This window comes from Lottia gigantea (assembly GCF_000327385.1).
Source record: "Lottia gigantea unplaced genomic scaffold LOTGIsca_24, whole genome shotgun sequence".
Lineage (NCBI taxonomy): Eukaryota > Metazoa > Mollusca > Gastropoda > Lottiidae > Lottia > Lottia gigantea.
In genome coordinates this window covers 783701-802310 of record NW_008708707.1, presented here as the reverse complement: position 1 = coordinate 802310, position 18610 = coordinate 783701, and the positions used below count along the sequence as shown (strand labels likewise).

Sequence of the window (18610 nt, the reverse complement as noted above, 5' to 3'; positions counted from 1 at the left end):
TTCCACCCCCCCCCCCCCCCCAACCCCCCCTTCCCCCACCCTCTGATAGTAAAGCTACGAACAGTGTATGAGATTAATCAAGTAAGGATCAAAACAACCCTATTTAAGCTTCAAATAGCCTTAATACAAGGTGGATATCGAATTACCAAATTTAATCTTATTAAACTATAACAGACGTAGTAAACAATGATTTATTCAAATATGTTACAACTTGAACAAAACTGCGTTTTATAACAGTTGATGACTAATTGTCTTGATCACAAGCCAAAACCAGAAAGCGTGATGACAATCAAAAAAGCATTGCATGATAACAATCAAACGAAGCGTAAAATGAAATGGCTAATTATGAAATAACATGACAATAGAATTACAACTGAATAGCATAACAACCAAATGTTTTATTACAACCTTATTGACAGGATCATTATCAAATAACAACCAAATAAAGTGATAACAACCAAATATAATTATTGCAATTTGACACATTGACAAGCAAGTAATATGGTAGTAACCAAACCGGGGGATAGCAATCACATTCTTGTTAATTTCTGATTTTTTTTTCTCCACAAAATACATCTTCAAGAACCTTTTTAAAGTTCTAGGATCAGGACCTTTATGTCTAAGAGCATCAACTTAGTCGTCTACCCAATACCACTTGAAATACCAAAGCCCTGTATACAGGTCTAATACTATAAGACATTGGTCACAATAAAACGATGTCGAGAACTTTTAAGTAGATACTCATAAGTTAGAAACCATAAACGTATACTGTTCTGATATCAAACGTTATGTGAAATTTGATTGTTGTCATGGTTACAATTCTTAAAAACATTCTGTGTCTGGAAAAAAACGTATCTATATCCCATCCAAGCCCTAAACGTCGTGCCGTATATCATGCCCAAACCCTAAACGTGCCGTATATCACGCCCAAACTTGAAACGTGCCGTATATCACGCCTAAACCTGAAACGTGCCGAATATCACGCCTAAACCTGAAACGTGCCGTATATCACTCCTAAACCTGAAACGTGCCGTGTATCACGCCTAAACCTGAAACGTGCCGTATATCATGCCCAAACCCTTAACGTGCCGTATATCACGCCCAAACCCTTAACGTGCCGTATATCATGCCCAAACCCTTAAAGTGCTGTATATCACGCCCAAACCCTAAACGTACCGTATATCACGCCCAAACCCCGAGGTACTAATATCACGCCAAAACCCTAAACGTACCGATATCCCATCCAAGCCCTAAACGTATATCACGCCCAAACCTTAAACGTGCCGTATATCACGCCCAAACCCTACAAGTGGTGAATATCAAACCCTTAAAGTGCCGTCATCACGCTCAAATCTAGAAGTTGTGTACGTCACGTCCGGAGATAGGGCAAAATTGGTCGGGCAGAGTGCAGAGCAGAGTACAGGGTGATGCAAGGGTATATGATACGAAAAAGGGCAATCATTGATAGTACATGATGTAACAGTATCCGATTATCTAAAACAAATTAACTACTAAATAAGCCCCCAAAAAGACTTCAGAGTTGCCAACCAATACACTATCATGCCAAAAACCCACACTTACCTTCCCTATGATTCTAAGAACATTTTCAAAACTTCTTTCTAGTAGTTTCGAACATCTGTGAATATGTAAATCAGGACAAATCAATCCAATCAAGGCGAAATACAATACGCTACTGTAGGTCGCAATCACTATTTGACAAAGCCAAGGTAAGAATACTCGTGACCTCGAAGATGACACCATATACATGTATTAATACATTCTATAATAACATGTAGACCTATGTAACACTTGAATGGTTTATTGTTCGATCTAGGCCAATCTTCAATTACATAGAATGTGGATTTAAGTGGATTTATTTGAGAGTACTGATACACTGTAAAAATAAACCGTTAAATTACCATTTTATTTGTCAGGCTATTTTCCAAGAGAGCGGGTTGTTGTTCGATTTTGCCAATACATAACCGTTATTTGAGATTATTGCTACACTGTTTAAATCCACTGTAAAATTACGGGGAGGGGTACTTTACAACAGAATACGTTGTTACTATGTAACAGGTAGAATAGACTGTATATATTAATTAAGTTGATTGATTTGGGATTATTGACACACTGTAAAAATACAGTGAAAAATAATCGTGTATATTTTGCCAGTTTATTTTACAAGAGAACAGGTATTTGTTCGATCTGGGCCAACTTTAATTAACTAGTTTGTATAATTCAATGTGGATATACGAGGATTTAATCGGGATTACGAGTACACTGTAAGAATCTAATGTTAATTCACCTTCGTATTGGATGTTTTTGCCAGTTGGTAGATTGTTTTTCAATTTCAGCGGACAACTGTGCATCGTTTTATAGTTTATATTGCCAGATTGAGGTTAATTTTTAATATCAAAAATATATATTGTAATGAATTCATTAGGAATCATCTATACACTGTAAAATCCAGTGTAAAATTACTGTAAAACAGTTTCTCGCCGATTGTCAAGACCAGAATGTCAGTAGATTTGCAACTTCAAATAAAAAGGGAAAACATTAAATAAATCTTTATTACAGATAACAACAAATCAATTTCGACATTTGAGCACAATTTTACAAAAATAACAACCTTATTACATTCATAAGAGGTTAACATACGGTTTGGTGTAAGTTTACGACATTGTAGGTAAAGCACAATATCATGGATCACAGGTGACATTACTGATCCTAAATAAATATCTTGTGTACAACACAATCTTCAAAGCACTCGAACGAAAGAGATATATCTTTGGGTAAAGTATAATGTAACAAAGTCATAGATATAGGTGACATTGCTGATCCTGGATAAAATCTTTGGGTCTAGCGCAGTCTACGAATCACTCGAACGATAGTCGGGATACATATGCTTGAGTAAAGCGAACGAAATTTACAAAGTCATGGGTTAAATAGAACATTGCTGATCTTGAGTTTATATTGTGAGGAAAGCAGAATGTCATGGATCATGGATATTACTGCTTCCTGTATTAATATATATGGGGTTCAGCACAGTCTACAAAATCATAGATCAAAGGGGACATTACTGCTTCCTGTATTAATATATATGGGGTTCAGCACAGTCTACAAAATCATAGATCAAAGGGGACATTACTGCTTCCTGTATTAATATATATATGGGGTTCAGCACAGTCTACAAAATCATAGATCAAAGGGGACATTACTGATCCTGTATAAATATATCGGAGTAAAGAGCAGTCTACATTCGAACGAAAGAGACGCTGTGTCAAAGGGATAGCCAGCGTGTATTTAATTCGATAATGGGTAGTCTACAAAGCAGACGAAAGGGTCGTTGCGATTGTTGGTATATGTAATTTTGGGTAATGCGTAGTAAACAATGGATTTCAAATTTTGGCAGAAAGTTATAAATCAACAATGAACAGCAGGACAAAACTACAGCTCAGCATTCAATATCGTGTATAAAACCCTGAAATAACTTATGATGATGGCCCTTACATTATTGATGTGGCTTAAACAGTTTCAGTCACCACTTATTCTTCCTTAAAATGAAATGGACTGATTGTGCTCGAACTCGGATGTGCACAATATCTTGATTCGATCATACTGGATGCAAACAAATATATTTGTTCGACTATACCCTCCAGTTTAAACGCATATTGTATTGTGCATACATTCGAAGTTAAAACAACCCTTGATCTTTTCGAGCCGGCTGCTGTTCCCGAATGTCCTCATTCAAGCTCTCCACAACGGACGTTTCCGGTTCTTTTGGATACTCCACGATCTGGCCGTAGCCGGAAGCGGAACGGTTTTCTAAACTGAAGTGCATACCATAACAAAAATACAACAGTAATCCTGAAATATGAAAAAAACGATGTCATCAGTATTTTAGAGAAAGTACAAATAAAACTGCAATGATCTGATTGCATTTCGAAATTGCAAAGGGAAATAACTCGCAAACAATTCATCAAAATTTTATATTGTTCATATTGGTGAACAGGTTAAAAAGCAATATAGCCTGCGACAATATTTGCACGTTGACGTACAAAGAACCGAGAAGAAATTGAACAAGACTGATCACGAACATAGATGACCACCATTTGAGAGGCCTGACCTAAACCAGAAAGTGCTACAGACGTAAGCACAGTTACGAAACAAAATAAATGGCTTACCAACTCCGATCCAAACAAACAGTCGGATCCATGTCAGAAAGGATAAGGAGAACATTAAAGCTATATTTAGAAACATACTTAAAGCTGGTAGTAAGGGAACATAAGGTATCTGAAAAAAATAAATAGCAATTTGAATGGAATTGGCAACTGCGTATGACCAATCTTGGACGTCCTGTCAAAGATGCTAGGCAGTTGTTTTGGGGTTGCAATTTTTCGGGACCAGTATAGTTTGAGCAACGCACTCACATTCTTGGACATGAAAAATCAGGCTCACATAAAAGGTCGAAAGGTCTAACAGATCTAACAGCCTCAGTAACCTTGCCAATCCTGTCTGAAGGCCATGGAAGGCCAAACAATAAGAAAGGCCTTGAAAAAATTGCTCATCAAAGGGATCAAGGTCAAGGGGCATTTAAGGTCAGATTCCTGAAGGTCAAAAGTCAAACTCACTTGAAAAATCATGAAAAGACAGCACTAAGAAAGACCTTGATATTTGCTCATAAGGGTCAAGGTGAAGGGTCAAACTCACCTGAAAGGTCATGAAAGCGTTGTTTTGTTCATGAGCCACAATAACTAAATAAAACAATACTATCATCAAACCAAAGATGATAACCAATATAATAATCCACCATGTTCCTTGTTCAACTAGACTCCAACCATAAATTAAAGTTGCTATAAATAGCATCATAGAAATCAACATGGCCATAACTGAAAATATCACAGCGTCTCCTGGTTCTAGATTTCTTAAAATTGGTAGATTCTTTACATTTTGTTTCAAATGACCAAAATCGTCATGACTTTTTGATTTTTTAATAATTGAGGTATTTTCAGATTTCATTTCAGTTTCAAGCTCCACCACTTCCTCCGGATGCAGTTCAAACTGACACTTGGATACCGGTAGGTGGCGTAATATGATGATGCAGACCGCTACAATGGTGTAGGCCATTAATGTCCCTATGGACATGAATTCAACTAAGGTGTCTATTTCAAACAATAAAGCCATTATGCATGCCAATACACCGAATACTGCAATGGAGTATAGGGGTGTTTGAGTTGAAGGGTGAACACGAGCAAAAAATTTGAACAGAAGACCGTCGTTGGCCATGGCGTAAACAGCTCGTGGGAGAGAAAACGCTGTACCTAACATAGAAGTTGTCAAACCCAACAAAGTTCCTCCGGCTACGATGTATTTTGCCCAATACGCGCCATTATACGCGAATGCGAATGGGAAAGCCGCAGACGTATCAACGTGGTAGTAAGGTTCCATCAATGTTAAAGTCGTGGTGGCAAACATGTATATCAAAGTTACCACTAACAGAGAGATACCTGTAGCCAACGGTATTGCTTTCTCTGGCTTTTCCGATTCTTCACTAGCTATTGCTATACCCTCAAACCCAATATAAGCAAAGAAACAGCTCGCTGCTCCAGTCAACGTTCCACCAAACCCAAAAGGGAAAAATCCTCCGCGATTTTCATTGGTCCAATTACTGAAATCCGCGAAGTACAGACCTGCGCAGACGATGAACAAAATGACAGCGCCATTAAACATGGTGAATACAGTGTTAAATCTGACACTAAATTTAGCTCCAGTTGCCACTATGATAAAAGCTACCAATGCAAACAGAAATGCTAATAGATCGGGATATTCTGATACCCAGCCGTTAGGACTACCCATTGTTCCAAAAGCTGTTATCGTTCCATTCTTTATTGCTCCGTGCACTAAGGAATCCATTGATGCACTCCAAGCTCTAGCGACGGAAGCGGCACCTATAACATGTTCCAACAGAATATTCCACCCAACCACAAAGCCCCAAATTTCTCCGACAGTGATGTATGTGTAAGAATAAGCCGATCCGGCTTTGGGAACTCTGGCTCCGAATTCAGCATAACACAACGCAGATAAAAACGCAGCGACTCCTGCAAACAGAAACGAAAGGATTGCTGAAGGTCCCGCTTTAAGTCTGACCACGGCACCACTGATGACGTAAATACCAGCACCAACCATGTGACCAATCCCAAGGAATGTGATGTCGAAAGTGGTCAGGCATTTTCGTAACGAAGTTTCGTGGAAGTCAGCAGTGATGGTTTTCTTTCTGGTGATTTGAGCCACGAACCTTCCTAACCTTCCCATTTTATAACCTAAAATCAGAAAATAACATGCGATATTTACGGTTATACATCTGTAATGACAAAGTAATTGATAAGTTGGTTTTGTGTCATGTTGACGTAAGTGATAATTGGTAAGTGGTAATTGACAATTAGTAATTGGTACGTGTTGTTATAGTAAATGCTAAGTTGATAATTGGTGTTTTGGTGAGTTGCCAAGTTGGTAAGTGAGAAGTAAAATTGTAAGTTCGTAATTGGTAAGCTGGTAAGTTGGTAAGTGTTAAGTTGTAAGTTGGTAGATTGGTAAAGTGCTATGCTAAGTTGCTGATTTGGTCAGTTGTAATTTTGTAATTGGCAAGTGTTATGATAGCAAGAACTAAGTTGGTAAGTTGCTGAGTTGGTCAGTTATAATTTTGTAGGATTGGTAAGTGCTAAGTTGGAAGTTGCTAAGTTGCTGATTTGGTCAGTTGTAATTTTGTAATTGGCAAGTGTTATGATAGCAAGAGCTAAGTTGGTAAATTTGTAAGTTGCTTCAGTAACTGACCTATTCTAACATTTCAGTGTCTGTAATAAATGGAAATCATCTTATAAATAAATGTGATTAATTCTATTTATTATTATGACAATTACTAATGTTTGAAGACGTCAAATCGTGTTATATTAAAGAGATTTCAACCAAGAATAGAAAATTTCAGATTATATTTGGAAATAGCACGATCGATAAGTGGGAGGCCATTGTTTCCGGTTTATTATGAATCAATATCTAGGGAATAATTTCAACCAAGACGATCAATCAAGTACATGTTTATTCTCAATTAAATTGTCAATGACGTCACACTGTGTACTTTTCCATAGTCCGTGCAATATGGTGACAAAATATGTAAATTGGGTGGAGTTTTACATACTTTCAAGACAGTAAACGGTTTTCTTTTCCATACACGAAATGAAGTTTTACGCCCTACTTTCAAGGGACTTATTGAGCTACTTTTCAATGCTTCCTATGTTTGTTCGTTCAATACAGGAGTTTTACGCCCGATTTCAATAACCCTATTGGGTCAATTCCATTACATTGTTTACTTTTCAATACTTGCTTTATCTGATGGTTACATATGATGGTTCTGATGGTGATAAAATAAGGAAATGGTCGAGTTATAAGTCCTATTTCAAGCGCGTTATTGAGCTACTTTTCAATACTTGCTCTATCTGATCGAACCATATGGTCAGAAAATATGTGCATTAAATGAACTGAAAAGAGCCTTGTAGCGAAATTAAAAAAACCACAAATGTCTGATTAAAAATTGGAATAGTACAAATTAATGCTATCAGTGTCCCCAATACACATACACATTTTTTAGAAAAATCTCTTTAAAATCCCTTTAATTCACATAAAAAAATAACGTCAAAACTCGTCTTACCAACAAAAGAAACTGGATGATATCCGTGATAGGCCATTTGAATATCAGATACTCTTACAGCCTCTAGTTTCTATAAGATTTCACATATAATATCACTGTGTAGGAAAACGCAAAACTATTATTCATTCCCTAATGTCATCAACATATGGCGCCTCTTTTATTGAATTTTTTAAAACTTTCTGAAACTATATTGAATTCTTCTTACAAAGTAAGAGATAGAACGTTTTGTGTCCTTTTGTCTGTATCGGTTCATTCACGATTGAATTGTTTCTATTTAAAACAAGTTTATTATATTCTGGAATTTTTGAATAAATTGACTCTAACCATGTGTAATATGATAGAAATTAATTGAATAATGTTAAAGAGACAGTCTGTAAAATTTCTCATTATTAATAACGTCGTAAATCATACATTATTATTTCCAAATATACTATTTATTTTTCTTTCGTTCATTCGTTTTACAATACTAACCAATAAGACAACGAACGTTAACTGGAGAAAAACCTTTTGGAGAGATAAAGTACAGAGTTTCGGATTATTATTTTACATATCTCGTGCATATTAAAAGGTTGTTCAAATTTTGAACGATTTGGAGGAACTTTCGGTTGTTGCGGGGAACTTTATTGAGAATAAAGAACAGTGTTTCGGATTAACATTCCAACCACACGTTTCTCTCTTGCATATCAAAAACATTGTTTAAATTTGTAGGGAAATGGGACAATGTTTCGGATTGACATCCCAAGGATACGTTTCTCTCGTACAAATTTATAGTAATTTGTAGAAACTTCCGGTTTCAGGGACATTTTTTGAGAGAATAAAGTGCAGTATTTCGGATTAACATCCGAAGTTTTTCGAGTATATACTGTTAAAAATTATCATGAATATTTGAATATTATTTTCTCTTGATCGATATTTTGAAGTAATAAATTATTTAACTGAATATATTGTAATATGACAATATAAATTGACTCTAGCCTACCTTCTTCCCAAAATGATATCGAATAAGAGTTTATGTATGACACGATTCAAAACATAAACAAAAACAGTCAGAAGTAAAATAAGGGTTGCACTCGATTTATCACTTCTGAACAAGTCTCACCTGTTCCAAATTCTGGATTCAATCTTACGATACCGGACATTCAAAATTTACCCTACTTTGTCCCTTCTCTGCCAGTTTGAATTCTATCTACGCATACTTTTTTATGAAAGATATGGCACACATTCCGAACCCTGTCCCTGTTCCGAATTGTTTCATTGTACTTGAAACATAAACAAAAACAGTCGAAGGTAGAATTAAGGTGGCGCTCGATTGGTTACTTCTGAACAGGTTCAGCCTGTTACAAATTCTGGATTCAATCTTACGATACCGAACCGTACATTTTACATTCAAAACGTAGCCTTCTTTATTCTTTCTCTGCCATTTTGAATTTTGTCTAAGTACCGTTTACATACCTCTACTCACCTATTTTGGTGTCGATAATTACGTCCAAAAACTGCTTGAACCTTACCACTTGAAAGTTTCTAAATACAACAGGTTGCAGTAAATCAAAAAACTGATCCTAAAGCGTATATAACTATATACTAATAAACTTGGATTCATTCAGTCGTGAACGTAGAAACCTCGTTCAGTCTGTGTATAAAATCTACTGTAATCGAGCAATTTATGCAACGATGCGTTACAACACCACATTATATCTATATTGCAACTATTTACTTGGTTTTTAAGTTTAAAACACTTAATTTCAACTATCGCTCTTCGGGATTTCACCCGTTCACACATCCATTTTACCAATCGTAGCTTAGTCTCAGAAACGGGAATTATGTTACCTAAGCCAATCAGTAATAGTGTTCACACAATATCCCGAAATATTACCCCTAAATACACCCCACCCCCAAAAATCCGCACCCTCCCTCTCCCCCTTTCAGCAATCAGATAAAAAAAAATCACACTGTAAATCAGTAAACCTCGCTATATGAACCTTAACATACATGATAATAGCCTCAAACCAGTCAATATTTCTACAATATCCCGAAATATTACCCCTAAATACACCCCACCCCCAAAAATCCGCACCCTCCCTCTCCCCCTTTCAGCAATCAGATAAAAAAAATCACACTGTAAATCAGTAAACCTCGCTATATGAACCTTAACATACATGATAATAGCCTCAAACCAGTCAATATTTCTACAATATCCCGAAATATTACCCCTAAATACACCCCACCCCCAAAAATCCGCACCCTCCCTCTCCCCCTTTCAGCAATCAGATAAAAAAAATCACACTGTAAATCAGTAAACCTCGCTATATGAACCTTAACATACATGATAATAGCCTCAAACCAGTCAATATTTCTACAATATCCCGAAATATTACCCCTAAATACACCCCACCCCCAAAAATCCGCACCCTCCCTCTCCCCCTTTCAGCAATCAGATAAAAAAAATCACACTGTAAATCAGTAAACCTCGCTATATGAACCTTAACATACATGATAATAGCCTCAAACCAGTCATTATATTTACCAAATCTCTTATTAAATATGATATTTAGAAATTTAGTTCTACAACGCATAATTATTTTCTATTCACGCATAATTCATTATCTAAGTAATCATATGCTTTGCTTGTTTTCATATAAGATAAATTTAATTGAAAATGATTGTTATTCGTCTACCATATGGTGCACAGATCGAACTAGTTCAGCTAAATCAAAATCTTTTAGAATCGTATTCAATTCTTAATGAATTCTTGTGGCAAACGAATATTGCTTCAAATCTGTTGAACCTTCCAAAATAATAGGCTTACCTACGTTTTCCAGATTTCCAGGAGCCTTGGCACCACTCTACGACACTCGTGTAATCTTCTCAATCCAAGAATAGCATTTTCCAATATTCCACACATCCGTGACAGCAATTCCTCTATCACATTTCACTGTCATTCGACAATTCACTTCAACCACATACCGAGACTTCTCTATCAGACCGGTTAATCAGGTCTATACTCCCTCGAGAATATAGTCTCGGTTAATATGTATTAAGTTGATAAGTGGATCAATAATTGTGTAGGACGACTGATGTCAAGCAGAAACTCTCCGGAGAATGAAAATGACAAAGTGAGCAGCTTGAAAATGACTTGTCAGCAACGTAAAGGATTTGCTGTCGAGCTAGACGAGATTTGTAAACAATTTTGTTATTATTTATAGAGCTTTAGTCGTCCAGATGTTTGCTTTGGTGACCAGCTGTTAGACCTACAGCCGACTGACCTTTTTTCCTGTTTGTCGCATTTCGCTTATGAATCACGATAAAAATTTTAATTGGTTGTTGCCGAGCTCCTGAACACTGATTGCAGCTCTTCTGATCCCTCGACAGTTGGAAAACGAAAACGAGTAAGCTAATGTCGCTGTCCTGGCAAAAATTTCCCAGTGCACATTGAAGGCGTTGTATGTCGCTTTAGCCCATAAGGTTAAAAAAAAAGTAAGACGTAAAACTCCAGTCATTTTCACAAGCTCTTATGTGTCATAAGTATACACTAATGGTAATGTTTGTGTGAAAATATGCATTTTTTCAATGTGGCGAGGATGCTTTGGGTTCCACCGTAGAATCGATCCACGACTTCGATGCTAGTTTTACATTCCTAAATATAATTTTTGCGGGTCCACCGTAAAAATGTATGAACTGTGCGCGAGTCATTCTCAACATTTCTTTGACAATCCCGACTAAAGTATGCTACATAAAAATTGTAGGTCTTAGAACTTAATTAGATACAGCCTTGGCCATCCAGACTGATTTGATTTGATTAAACTCAATTATTGATTAAACGAAAGCTGGAGCTTCGTCGTGTTTAAATGATTTTTGTGGTCTGAAACACTTGAGTAGTTAACTCCCTTTAAATAGAATTTCCTTATCTTGGCTTTAGCAGCCGTGGCCATCAAGACTGATGATTGTGATCAATTCTAATTAATAGTAAAGCAAACATAGGCATGGCCTCGTCGTTGAGATACTGTTGTCTGAACTGTTTTTAGTAGTTACTTCCCTTTAATTGTATTTTACGAGTGTACGAACCAAGTTTGATTGGGTATTACTTTAGACTCGATTTACAAATCAGTACCGGACGCCTTGTCCATAACAATCATCAGAGTTTAATATCCTGATTCTAATGATTCTAAAAAGGTAACGCAAGTCTTTGACATATATAATTATAACCCTTCCTACAGTTACCTGAGTGTTACTAATGATGGCAGCCATATGAAACAGATGTTTCGTGATGTTTCTAATGACGTTCCGGGTCCACGTCATCTATTTTTACAGACCCGATGACGTCGCGGTACCTCGTGTGACGTCGTGCTACGTCATGCAATTCTGACATTTTATTGACGTATTCTGACGGTTTTTTTTTTTGCTTTGTAGACATTGTGATTCGTCACGTTACGTCATGATACGTCAGTGATATCAACTGTATTCCAAAAAAGATCGGAAGAAACCAAAGTACTGAATCTTTGTACGTCACAAGTGATGGCTATATTTCCATTAATTACTTTTAATTGAAGTATTGATTCTATTCTATTCTATTCTATTCTATTCTATTCTATTCTATTCTATTCTATTCTATTCTATTCTACCATATTTTATTCTGTTTTACGCAAGGTACAGAGTCAGAAAATTAGGGCGTTGACATGATTTACTTTATTTAGTCCTAATGACGTCATGTTTTCCGGGGTAATGTTTGGTTTTAAAAATTATATACACTACATAATGCAATTTCTTTTTCATTTTTCATTTAATAAGAAGCTAAAAATCATAGTACGTACATTGTACGTCGATCTTCTTTGTTAAGGTACTTAAAAAAAAATCGGATCAAAACCACAAAATATAACCGAAGGACAGAATAAAATTTGAGACATGGGGTAATTAATCACAGAAAATTAAGTTCATTAGGGAGACGCTGACATAAAGATGAAAGAGATTTATTAATTAAAAACATTAATTAACAGACATCAGCTCCGCTACCTGGACATTTTTATACTTTACTCTCGTAGGTCGACTGTTATCACAGGGTTGTTTTTATTAAGACGGGAAGAATGGTGCAAGGATAAGGAGTAATTTTATAGTCTCGAAAACAGTTTACTTGGGATTTTTTTTCTCGCTCTCTACACACAAAATGCTTGCAAGGTTAGTTTTGATAAATATATATTATACTTGGAAGATTTGCTAGTATAGAAAAAATACATATAACGTTAAAACATTTGGAAGATTTGCTGCTATAGAAAATACATATAACGTTATAACATTTGGAAGATTTGCTGGTATAGAAAAATACATATAACGTTATAACATTTGGAAGATTTGCTGGTATAGAAAAATACATATAACGTTATAACATTTGGAAGATTTTCAAGTATAGAAAAAATACATATAACGTTATAACATTTGGAAGATTTGCTAGTATAGAAAAATACATATAACGTTATAACATTTGGAAGATTTGCTAGTATATAAAAATACATATAACGTTATAACATTTGGAAGATTTGCTGGTATAGAAAATACATATAACGTTATAACATTTGGAAGATTTGCTGGTATTAAAAATACATATAACCTTATAACATTTGGAAGATTTGCTGGTATAAAAAATACATATAACGTTATAACATTTGGAAGATTTACTGGTATAAAAAATACATATAAGGTTATAACATTTGGAAGATTTGGGTGGGGGTGGGGGGAGTGAAATATCTAAGATTGCCCGAATTTCTAATAAAGTTGTGAGATTTTTGCCCGAAAAACTTGCTTTCGGGGCTGCGAGGGGGGAGGGGGCTGCCCCCTCTGCCCCCCCCCCCCCCCCTTTGGCTCCGCCACTGCTGGTATGGTTCAAATTTGTTTCCGGAAATGCGTTCCAACTTCTTTCATTTTCGTTTCTTGCTGAATATAGTATTTTCATTTTCCTTTATTTCAGTTTAGCCAAAGTAACTCCAGCGTTCAACGATGAAACGTGTGGAGCCGCCATGGAGCCCATCAGCTCCCAACCCACACAACCAATCGTCAGTTCAGGTAAAGACATGTTTGTTTCTAATTTATTGGGCAAAAAGAGATTACCAATTTTCAATATCATCTCAACAATGTCAAGTTATTACTAACTCCATCCAATATCTCTACATCACGAGGCGCTTTTCTTGTTCAACTGGAATATTAAGGTTGATTTGATTGGATTGTACGATAGCTAGTACAGCCAATCGCAGCCTTGACAGAAATAATGTAAATAATAAGGCAGCACATGTATATACTACCTTCTAACAAGACGTTCGATTGGCTATGCACTCTCGCGAAATCTATCAGTCCTTGCGGCATTTATACGACCTTTTTACTTTTTTATGGTAGCTTTAAGCATCTATTAATTTATCCTTTTATAATTAAAGAAACTTACTCTTAAATAGTTTCACGTTAGTTTTAAGCTGTTTTTATTATTTAACATTAGCTTTAAGATAATATTAACCTCTCTTTTTATAATTTCACGTTAGCTTTAAACTATTATTAACCACTCTTTTTATACCTTCACGTTAGCTTTAAGCTATTATATTAATCACTCTTTTAATACCTTCACGTTAGCTTTAAGCTATTACCGTATTTACCACTCTTAGCATTTTAAAACATGTTTTGATCGTCCCCATAATGAATTACGATTGATTACCAAATCAACCAGTTATTATCGGTTATAATACACGACATTAAAAAGGTTGAACCGTTTTCATAAAAAAACATAGGTGATTGATAGAGCATCATAGTGATCACCAGCAGAAAATAATATGAGGGAAATATCAAAGATATATCTAAAATGTCATGTTATGTCGTGTTATTGAATTATTCATCTGGGGTCTAAGTATTCGACATGTGATCTTTCAAGACGACGTCTCGAATCATAGATTAAATGACGAATAGATTCGCCCTTAAATATTGCCATGGAGACTTTCCGTACCTTCGAAAGTTTGCGTTTTGAAACTTAATATTTTATTATCATTTATCTCGAATCCACCAAACCCTGATAACTCTGGAAAAATGGATATATTTTAGTCCAGTTATACCTTCATTATCGCCCAACTCCATTTAAGTCTCTATTCCAGCCTCGAGTAGCTTTTTGGATAGATATCGGCTTGTGTAGACAGCCAAATTAGGCCCTGTTGAATGGAGACATTCCGCATCTCCACATATTCGCAGTTTTTAAACCTATTTATATACGTCGGACCTGCAAAACCCTGATATTTTTGGAAAGATGGCTGTATTATCATTATCCCCTGACATACCTCATGTCACGTCTGCGGTCAAAGTCTTTTTGTAACGAAAGTAATCCGCCAGCCACCAGAGACTGTGTGCGTATCCCAGCATAAAAGGTCACAAGGTCACGTGATACTAACGAAAGAAGGAGTTTAGTGGATTCGGGGTAAATGAATATGTCTAAGTTATCCCACACCTCCTGAGGTGCGGAAAATCTCCAAAATAACAGGGCCTAATTTATCTAACCCCACAACAGTCGAAAACCTACTCATAAACTATCAGAGGCGGAAAAGAGGCAGACGTTTCGGACTAAACCAATACATATATATAATCAATGGTAGAAACCGTTGCAAAATTTAAATATTTTTTTTTATAAAAATCCATTGGAAGGTAAAAGAAGAATTAATTTTCAAATACGCATGAATTCAATCCATTAATTAAACATATTTCTATAGGAAAAATGATTATCTTCGATTTTCAGTTAATCGTTAAAAACATACCTTAACACAGTTTAATCCTTTCATAATATTCATAAGTTTTTTTCTGAATTATGATAAAAATGCTGAATATCTGTACAATATAAAGTACCTATACAGTGGTATGCTTACGTTATGCCCACATAAGCATCTCGTGCAGCAATTCAAATATGTAGACTATACTTTCCAATATACTTTCATAGAACGACGCTGTATTTGACTACGCCATTACTACTTAGTATTAGTCGTTATCCAAGTACAGAAGCGTCCTACTAGCTTTAAACTGGTTCACTATTCCATTCTAGGCTTAATCCCGAAGGAACAGGTTTGAGCAATCGTCATCTTAGCGTTGATTGGACGGTTCTAACATCCCATAATGCACTAGTATCGCCTAATTCGCGTACACCGGAAATACATTGAAATCTTAACTCTATATTCAGGCCTTAATTGTAGTGAACACAATAGTTTGAGACCAGCATGAGTATCGAACCAAATAGGGAAATCTAATTAAAATACGGATTTCGAAATTTCGAATATGCTGTTTAGAAACTGTAAAGATTGACTCAAATACGGATTTTTTCAGGGGGTCGTTCAGAGTTTGCACCGGAAGCTTTCACATGTTTACCTCAATGGATGAATCGACCGGATACCTACAAATCAGGATTAGAGTATCTAGCCAAACTTGATCGAGTTCAAATTCAAACTATTACCGAAAAAAGTAAGTACAGTATACCTTTAAGGATTAGGTTATTGAAATGCACTTCTATGTCTTACATTCCTTTACCTTATTGAACGATTGAAATAAGAAATTCAACAGCGAGTAGCAGAACTTTGTTGGAAATAGTTTTGTATTCGTCGACTTCTTCTCTATTGCTAGTTGATAGCACAAGGGACCTCTTAAAACAATGAAAATGTGCAAATTTTTGCATCGTGTAGACAAATGAACGTAGGCAGTTTACTTAAGTTAGTGTTAAGGCTTTCAGCCCCACTTCAAAAGACTGTAGATTCATAATGCTCATGTTCTTTTTTCGCCAACGGGCCTCCAGCAATTGTACGAAAACGAAGCCTTTTCCACTTTGAGACATAATTTCGTTTCTCCATATCTTGACCAAAGAATGGATGGTTCTTTTTCAATTGCGAAATGGATAGGTCTCTTTAGAGCACAAGCGACCACTTAAAATAAGAGAAGATGTGTTAAAACTATTTTGCAACGTGTGGCTTTTATCATATTTATATCATGTGTTTATATTATCTTTTACTCAGATCTTGATCAAGGAATGGATGGTTCTGAACGAGTCATTAGATATAAATTACTCAATCCAAAAGGAGAACAAGTTTACAAATGTAAAAAAGGTAACTATGTCTTGAATTTGTTTGGTTAGTTAGTAAACACGATTTATATATTTTTCTAGTAAACACAATATAGATATATATATATTAATATATTATTAGTTAACACAATTTTCTAACCAGTAAACACAACTTATATAATCTACTTCATTTAAAACTCAATTTAAATATTTTAGCAAGTAAACACAATTTTATATATTTTTCTAGTAAACAATTTAATATATTTTACTAAGTAAACACAATTCATATATAGTTTACTGGTAAAAACACAATTTGCATCATTCACTTGTAATTTTTCTAGTAAACTTTACATAATTCTACTAAATAGTTTAGCCATTGTAAACAATTGTAAACACAAATAATATTTTATCTGTAAACAAACTATGTATTATATTTACTAGTATGCTCAAATCATATTTTTATCGCAAATATTAAAATTACCAAAACCTATTATATCAAGTGTAATTCTATTTATATTCTAGAATTTACGGGAGAAAGCCTTAAATCTGATTTCTCCTTATTTATGGTGGATTTTGATGGAAAAGTAAGTTTTTTATATTATGTCCTACCGTTAGTGCTTTCGTTAAGCAATTATTGTACTTGTAATTAAGCAATTCTCCAAATCGATCAAACCAGAAATAAACTGATACCAATATAATATTAGTACGTTTATTTTTTCGTCCCAATCGTAATCTAACATGTTTTCTGTCGCAGTCACGTTCTAGTGACGTTAATTTGAACTAATCAACGTTTGTCATGTGAAATCCGTTTTCGACTTTCGACATGAAATAGAGCATTTGAATTTAATTTGGTGTCATTTTGATGCATTTTTGGTGACTGTCATTTCAGGAAGTGTTCCATGTGGACTGGGAATACAAATGTTATCGAGGTTTCTTCTGTTGCTGTGGATGTATGTGTCATGGGCGGGAACTGGCTATCCAGATTCCACCAGGTACTCCAGCAGCTCATGTTGGCAGGATGTAAGTAGTGTTAATCATTGTTAGAAAAATTTCAAAAGAACTATAATATGTGTACTGATGGTAAGAAGAAGCCACGGGTCCAACGATAGGACATTACGAACTACGTCTTATACCTTGACATCATTTTCCTGTACTGCTGAAGAATATCAATACAGTTATTTGATTGGATTGTACGCTAACGAATACAAAAAATCAGAGCCCTTGTCTTTCTGTCGTGGAAGCTAATTTCAACTTTTTTCTGTTTTAGACCGGGATGCTGCGGTAGCCCATACAATGTTGTAGACAGTTATGGTAAACAGATATTCCAGGTGACGTCACAGTGGTGTATATTTATGGGCTGTGTTTGTTTACCATGCTCGGTTTGTCAGCCTTCTGCATTTTACGGTCATACAGTAAGTATTGTCATAATATCTACTACTTCTTTTTTAAAACCAGTCGTTATACAGACTACAACACAAACTTCAAAAATCCGACCTAACGAATGTAATTCCCTTATATAGATTAAGATACGCTTCAGATACTTCTGTGTATCTTAAATTCATTTGTTATGTTCAAATGTGTATATGTAACAGTGGCGGAGCCAGTGGGATTACAAGGGTGGGGGTGTAGGTTAGGGTTAGCGGGTTGGGGTTGTTTGCACACTTATTTGTACCCCCACTTTATCTTTCATCAAATGTAAATATATGATTTTTAAACGTTCTTGAACTTACATATGTGTCACAATGCACCAAATCAATTCAAGTTTAATATTCCTGGAAGAACCCTCTCAGACGCCCAGTGAGCGGCTTGTCGACTATGCAACCCAACCAACCCCCCCCCCCCCCCCCCCCATT

At 35.6% G+C, this 18610-nt stretch overlaps 3 protein-coding genes across 3 annotated transcripts in view; 1 reads left to right on the top strand and 2 right to left on the bottom strand.

The window, feature by feature from the left end:
• Positions 1-1756, bottom strand: part of LOTGIDRAFT_231904 (hypothetical protein) — a 3630-nt gene extending 1874 nt beyond the window's left edge. Inside the window, exon 1 of the mRNA XM_009055282.1 lies at positions 1582-1756. The gene's annotated coding sequence lies outside the window, so the exon portion shown is untranslated. The remainder of the gene's footprint in view (positions 1-1581) is intronic.
• A 1938-nt stretch (positions 1757-3694) lies between these two features.
• Positions 3695-6312, bottom strand: LOTGIDRAFT_178302 (hypothetical protein; the record flags this gene model as incomplete). Its single annotated transcript, XM_009055281.1, has 3 exons — positions 3695-3867; positions 4185-4293; positions 4795-6312. 3 exons carry the CDS (start codon positions 6310-6312, stop codon positions 3695-3697), a joined length of 1800 nt encoding a protein of 599 aa, XP_009053529.1.
• Positions 6313-12860: 6548 nt separating this feature from the next.
• LOTGIDRAFT_160226 (hypothetical protein) overlaps positions 12861-18610 on the top strand; it is a gene marked incomplete at both ends in the record, with an annotated part of 6897 nt that continues 1147 nt past the window's right edge. Inside the window, 7 exons of the mRNA XM_009055280.1 lie at positions 12861-12871; positions 13659-13753; positions 16031-16165; positions 16711-16800; positions 17280-17341; positions 17647-17777; positions 18025-18169. Of these exons, the coding sequence (XP_009053528.1) occupies positions 12861-12871; positions 13659-13753; positions 16031-16165; positions 16711-16800; positions 17280-17341; positions 17647-17777; positions 18025-18169 (669 nt within the window). The remainder of the gene's footprint in view (positions 12872-13658; positions 13754-16030; positions 16166-16710; positions 16801-17279; positions 17342-17646; positions 17778-18024; positions 18170-18610) is intronic.